The 6,000-nt window shown below is 44.5% G+C and overlaps 1 protein-coding gene across 2 annotated transcripts in view; it reads right to left on the bottom strand.

Annotated features, from left to right (window-relative positions):
- The window catches only part of UBE2D2 (ubiquitin conjugating enzyme E2 D2), a 56,619-nt gene extending 50,827 nt beyond the window's left edge, over positions 1-5,792 (bottom strand). Inside the window, exons 1-2 of one of the 2 annotated variants that reach the window (XM_081293673.1) lie at positions 5,280-5,792; positions 2,147-2,240 (exon numbers count right to left, since the gene is read on the bottom strand). Coding sequence is in view for 1 of the 2 variants with exons in the window: in XM_081293672.1 (XP_081149798.1) it covers positions 5,280-5,303 (24 nt within the window). In the remaining variant the exon portion in view is untranslated. The remainder of the gene's footprint in view (positions 1-2,146; positions 2,241-5,279) is intronic. The other variant, XM_081293672.1, reaches the window with a different exon arrangement.
- Between the last annotated feature and the right edge of the window lie 208 nt (positions 5,793-6,000).

Below are 6,000 nucleotides of genomic sequence, written 5' to 3' on the forward strand. Positions count from 1 at the left end.
GCAGCTGCCCTCATCTGACACAACACATGCATTTGCTAATTTTCTTCTTTCTTCTTGCTCACTTTGGTTACCTGCCTGGATTTCATAGTCATCAGAGTTTTAAATCTTTAGCCGAAAACTTCATCATTTTGTTTTAGGAGGCTTAAAAGATTTAAGGCAGCTAAAAAATAAAATCTTAAACAAAAAACAGAATAATATAATATATATTAGGTGATGTTTTAAAGCTAGTATACCAAATGTTAACTATAACTAGAAGTAGCAAGGGCACCATTAGGATATCTTTTTTTTTTTAATATTTATTTTTTAGGTGTAGATGGACATAACACAATGCCTTTTTATTTTGATGTGGTGCTGAGGTTCGAACCCAGGTCCCACCTGTGCTAGGCGAGCGCTCTACCGCTGAGCCACAATCCAGCCCCAAGGATATCTTTTAAATGTACATGACTCTATTACTATTAAAAAAGAAGCTTGTCAGATATGGTTGCACATGCCTATAATCCCAGCAACTCAAGAGGCTGAGGCAGGAGGACTGTAAATTCAAGATGAGTCTCAACAGCTTGGAAAGGCCCTAAACAACTTAGTGAGATCTTGTCTCAAAATAAAAGAGCTGGGGATGTGACTGACTCCGTGATAAAGCACCTCTGGGTTCAATTCCCAGCACCAATTAAAAAAAAAAAAAAAACTTTCAGTATCCAAAGTTTGGTCAATCTTCAAATCCTCAAAGATCAAGATACTGAGCCTTTAACCTTCCTAAAAAATACAGAAACTAACTTTGTATGTCAGTATTATGGCACTTACAAAAGAACCTCTGGCATCTATATAGCAAAAGAAAAACAGGAAGCAAGTCAAAAAGGTCTCTGATCTTCCAGAGACCACACAATTCACAGAACACATGAACCCTCTTCACTCAGAGCCTACTAGATCTTATTTTAGACACAATTTTAATAAACTCCATGATCTGGTTTCTTAGCCCACAACAGATGAGATGCAAGTACTGGAAAAGGGATGGGGGTAGTGCTTCAAAGCACTCAAAGCATCAAAATCAAAGCTGAAGACCTATATAGTCAGCAGAAAAACCTCAAAACATAGACCAGAGCCATTTAGTATAGATACAAAAACCCCAGAGGATCTCAACCTTTGCCAGAACTACACTGTATATTCATAATAATCCTCTTTGATATAGTCTGCTTAAAGCATAGGTCTGACAACCTTAAACTGTATCTCAAAATAAAGCCCTTCAAAAGCTTTTCCCAAAAAAGACATTGCAATTCCTCAGCACAGGGGAAAAAAAAAAAGATTTGAAGACTGCCAAATTCAGATACAAATAGTGTCCCTCTGTCAAAGAAACAAGATACTAAATTCCTAAAAATACCATGTCAAATGTGGTTTTTCTTAGAAAAATTTTACTGGGGGCTAGTGTTGTGGCTCAGCGGTAGCGCGCTCGTCTCGCACGCGCGTGACCCTGGTTTCGATCCTCAGCACTATGTAAAAAATGAGTGAAATAAAGATATTGTGTCCAACTATAAAATAAATACTTAAAAAAAAAAAGAAAAATTTTATTGGAATCCAGATGCAGTTCTTGACATCTAAAGTTGAAAAGGCATTTAAGGAGAATTATTATTTCAGAAAATGATAATTAAGGTTCAAGACCAAGATCAATATAAAACAAGTATGTTACTGGCCATAGTGGCACATAACTGTAATCTGGAGGCTGAGACAGGAAGATAACAAATTTGAGACCCTCAGCAAATTGATGAGACCCTGTCTCTAAATAAAAAATAAAAAGGTCTGGGGATGTAACTCTGGTAAAGCACCCCTGAGTTCAAACCCCAGTATTAAAAGAAAAAAAAAAGATAAGCAAGTGTCTTGCAGATTCCATTAGAGATACACTAATAGGACTGAGGATAAGATGGGACTGACTGCTCTGCCATTCAGCCTAAAATGGGCATCATATGAAAAGTAAAAAACTTAATTCCATCTTGTTTTCATAATCTTTGAATGGTATACCAGAAATAAATTTCATTTTTCTAATCTCTGGCCTCTGAGAAGTCAAGCCATACTTTGAAGAAGCCTTTAGTTAAAAACTAGGAAAAAAAGGAATAGCAGTTTTAAAAGTCCAAGCATTGCCAAGGGTGGTGGTACATGCCTGTGATCTCAGTAACTTGGGAAGCTGAGGCAGAAGGACTGCAAATTCAAGGCCATCCTCAGTAGTGAAGCACTAAAACAACTTGGGTGAGAACCTGTCTCAAAAAATAGAAAGGGTCGGAGATGTAACTCAGTGGTTAAGCATCTGTGGTACCATTTAAAAAAAAAAAAAAAAAAAAATCAAGCTATCCTTTCATTTCTAAACTTGATTATATTATAAAAAATTTATTCCTTAAAAATATGTAGTAACATACCAGTATGATGGGGCACACCTATAATCCCAGAGACTCAGGAGACCAAGGCAGTAGGATTGCAAGTTTGAGGACAGCCTCAACAATTTATACAGACCCTGTGTTAAACTTAAAGGGGCGGGGGGGAGGCTGCAGATGTATCTCAGTGGTAAAGTCTCCTAGATTCAATCCCCAGTACCAAAAATAAACTTAAAAAAAAATGTGGCATATGCTTTCTGTAAACCCCAGGAACTGAGGAGGCTGAGGCAGAAGGATCGCAAATTTTGTGGCCAGCCTTAACAACTTAGTGAGTCTCAAAATAAAAAGAGCTGGAGATGTAGCTCTGTGACAAAGCTTTCCTGGGTTCAATCCCCAGTACCAAAAAGGAAAAAAAAAAAAAAAAAAGATGTAGTAACTCAGAAGAAATCACATTACTGGGGGCAAGTAGCAAGTACAATTAGATTAAAATGTTATGTTTGTAATCAAAATGCTATTTTCAATCAATGTAGGGATTAAATGCTACAATTCTTGATCTGATAGTTATCACATAGTATACTCAGTTGTAGAAGAGCACAATCCTCTATAGCTATAAACCAAGTGACATCTCCAAGTTGGTAACGTCCCAGTTAGACTCTAGAAGTACTTAGTAACTCCTAAACACCTCAAAAATACATATTTTTTTTTACTTGGATGATTATCTCTCAATTGTGCTTCTGCACCTTAAATGACTCTACCAGAAGCCTTTACTTAAGGTTCACAGATTTATTGTCTAAAGTCTGCCATTTTTCATTTGTAAGAACTGAAGCCAAAAAAGTGGGTAAGAAGCTAAACTAACCTATAGTAGGTGATGGGACTCATTCTACTCATTTAAAGGTCTTGATTGATCAAGAATGAAGTGAGGACTAGCCAGAGAGTGCAGTTCCCAGTTATTCCAGAGGATAAGGTAGGAGAATCACAAATTCTAGGCCAGGTCAGGCAACTCAGCCAGACCCTGTCTCAAAATAAAAAAAGGGATGGTGATGTGGGCTGGGGTTATAGCTCAATGGTACAGCACTTGCCTAGCATGTGTGAGGCACTGGGTTTGATCCTCAGCACCACATAAAAATAAATAAAATAAAGGTACCATTAAAAAAAAATCAAGCTATCATTTAATTTCTAAATTTGATTTTATTATTAAAATTTATAAGGATATTTTGGAGAAAATGGATTCCTCAAAAATATGTAGTGACATGCCAGGTATGATGGGGCACACCTGTAATCCCAGAGACTCAGGAGACCAAGGCAGGAGGATTGCAAGTTTGAGGACAGCCTAAACAATTTAGACAGACCATCTACAATTAAAAAAAAAAAAATTTTTTTTAAAGGGGGGGAGAGGAGGGGATGTAGCTCAATGGCAAGTGACCAGGGGTTCAACCTTCAGTACAGTAGCAACAAGAATGAAATGAGGATCAACTACTGAACTGAGGTGTTTAAACTGTCAATCTGCATCCTAACTTGGTTTAAGGCAAAGTAAAAAAATGGTTCTCTTCCTCCTGCATTCCCACCACAGAGTTCAGAATGGATAATCCCAGGACCTACTTCTCACTAAGCAGCTAAAAGTTTAATTCAGCCAATCTGAGTAGCCAAGTGAAACACCTAACAAAAACCACCAATGGTGTCTCCCCACTTCCAAGAAAAAAAAAATTACAGTAAGTGGCACTAAAAAGGTTACAATAGCCAGGTGTGGTGGCACACAACTGAAATCCCATTGACTACTAAGGCTGAGGTAGAAGGGTTGCAAATTGGAAGACATCCTCGGCAATTTAAGGAGGTCCTAAGCAAGATTCTCTCTCACAGTAGTTAAATAAAGAGAAGTTGGAATGTGTCTCAGTAATAAGGCGCCCCTGGGTTCAATCCCCAGCGCCCCAAAAATAAAGTAAAATAAAAATAAAAGGCTACAATATTAGATAAAGAACCCTAAATTTTCAAGACAAGCCCACACTCTTGATGCAATTATTAGGAAAACCTCCTTATCCATAACTGAACGAATAACCTTTCATTTCGAAGAGCAAAGAAATTCTTTCTCGTCGAAAATCAAAAGGGTCTCCCTGAACATACAACACTGTGTTAAGTCTATTTTGTGAATAGACGGTGAAAGGCTTCTGTGTGTAATTTCTCCAGTGGTTTTCAATGTTCAGTTTTTGAACTGGCTCCTACCCTTGCCAATTTAACAGTTTTTCTATCAGATCTAATCTTGCAAAACTGAAGTGATAGTTTCTGACTACATATGGCAACCTCAAGGAATAAAAGGCTTCTCCCTCTACTTCCCTCCTCCTTCCTAAGAGTCACATTTTTTTCCTTCTAAACTTCCTACTCTAGCACTTTCTGCTAGTCAGATGCACCGAAGTACATAGTCACCAAAGAGGTAAGTGAACTCAAGAAATAGTTGTGGATCGGGCAATACAGCTTCCTCCGCCGGCCCAAGAGAGGGTCCCTGAGCCTAGGCGGTTCTCAGAAGGGAGCCAGGGCGGAGACGGGTGGAGGAGCCCTTTCCAGCTCTGTCTATGGGGACTCCTAACGCCCTCGCACCACCCAACCCCTAGTTTAGCTGGACAATGCCTTGGAGCGCAGCCGTCCCAGGACGGAGAGACACCCGGGGACTCCACACCACGCGGGCCCGGAAAGGCAGACAGGAGGAACACTAGGAGTGGGAGCACCTCTGGCCTAAGCACGGGCCGCGCGCCGGGGCCTCCACTGGCGCCATCACTGGGAGTGGGGTGTGAAGGCCGCCCCGCGGGGCCAGCGCCGGCAGCGAGAACCAGAGGCCGCGAGCCCGGCGGAGGCGACGGCGGGAAGTGCAGGCCGCAGCCTGCTCAGGAGGCCCGCCCAGCGGCCCATCCCCGCAGTCGACCTCGGGACGCTTACCTTGTGGATTCTCTTCAGAGCCATGGTGGGAGGCGGTGGAGGTGGCAGCGGCCCCCGGGCCGGGGGCGGGGGAGGGGTGGGGAAGGGACGAGGGGGCCTAAGGCCGCCTCGGCGGTCGCGGGTCGGCCGGAGAAGATGGGGAGTTCGGGAGCGCAGGTCCGACAAGACAAGCTGAGGGTTGGGGCCCACTCAGCTTCTGGGCCTGCCGCAGCGGTCACCGCATCACCCGGCGGCGGCCCCTTTATGCGCTGCCGCCCCAGCCGCCGCCGCCGCCGCCGCCGCCGCCGTAGCTGCCTCTTCCTTCCAGTCTCAGAGCCTCCACAGCCGCCACGGATCCCTCCGCCGGGAGCAAGAGCCCGAGTCTCCGGCTCAGCAGGCGCCTCTCGGTCGGACAGCGAGAGGAACTGCCTGCTCTCCGGCCTGCTGCAGGTGGACCAAGGGACGCGCGGGCGGGCGGGCGGCGCCGCCGGGGTGGGGCCGCCAGAGCGCGGGGTGGGCCCAGGCCCAGGGGCAGGTCGGGAGGCGCGGGGATTGGCGGTCCAGCGAGGGAGGGCCGGGCCGCGCCGGCGGCGGAGGGATACGGTCCGCCCCTGTGAGTACCTTACGCACCGTCGCTGTCGCCGCCAGGGCCGCCACGGTCGAGGGGATGACGCCGCGAAGCGCTGGGAGAAGATCTCGCGAGAGTCAAGGAGCAGGCGGGTTCTGGATGCTCTGGCGCCAG

This window comes from Spermophilus citellus, assembly GCF_964194105.1.
Source record: "Spermophilus citellus genome assembly, chromosome: 1".
NCBI classification, from domain to species: domain Eukaryota; kingdom Metazoa; phylum Chordata; class Mammalia; order Rodentia; family Sciuridae; genus Spermophilus; species Spermophilus citellus.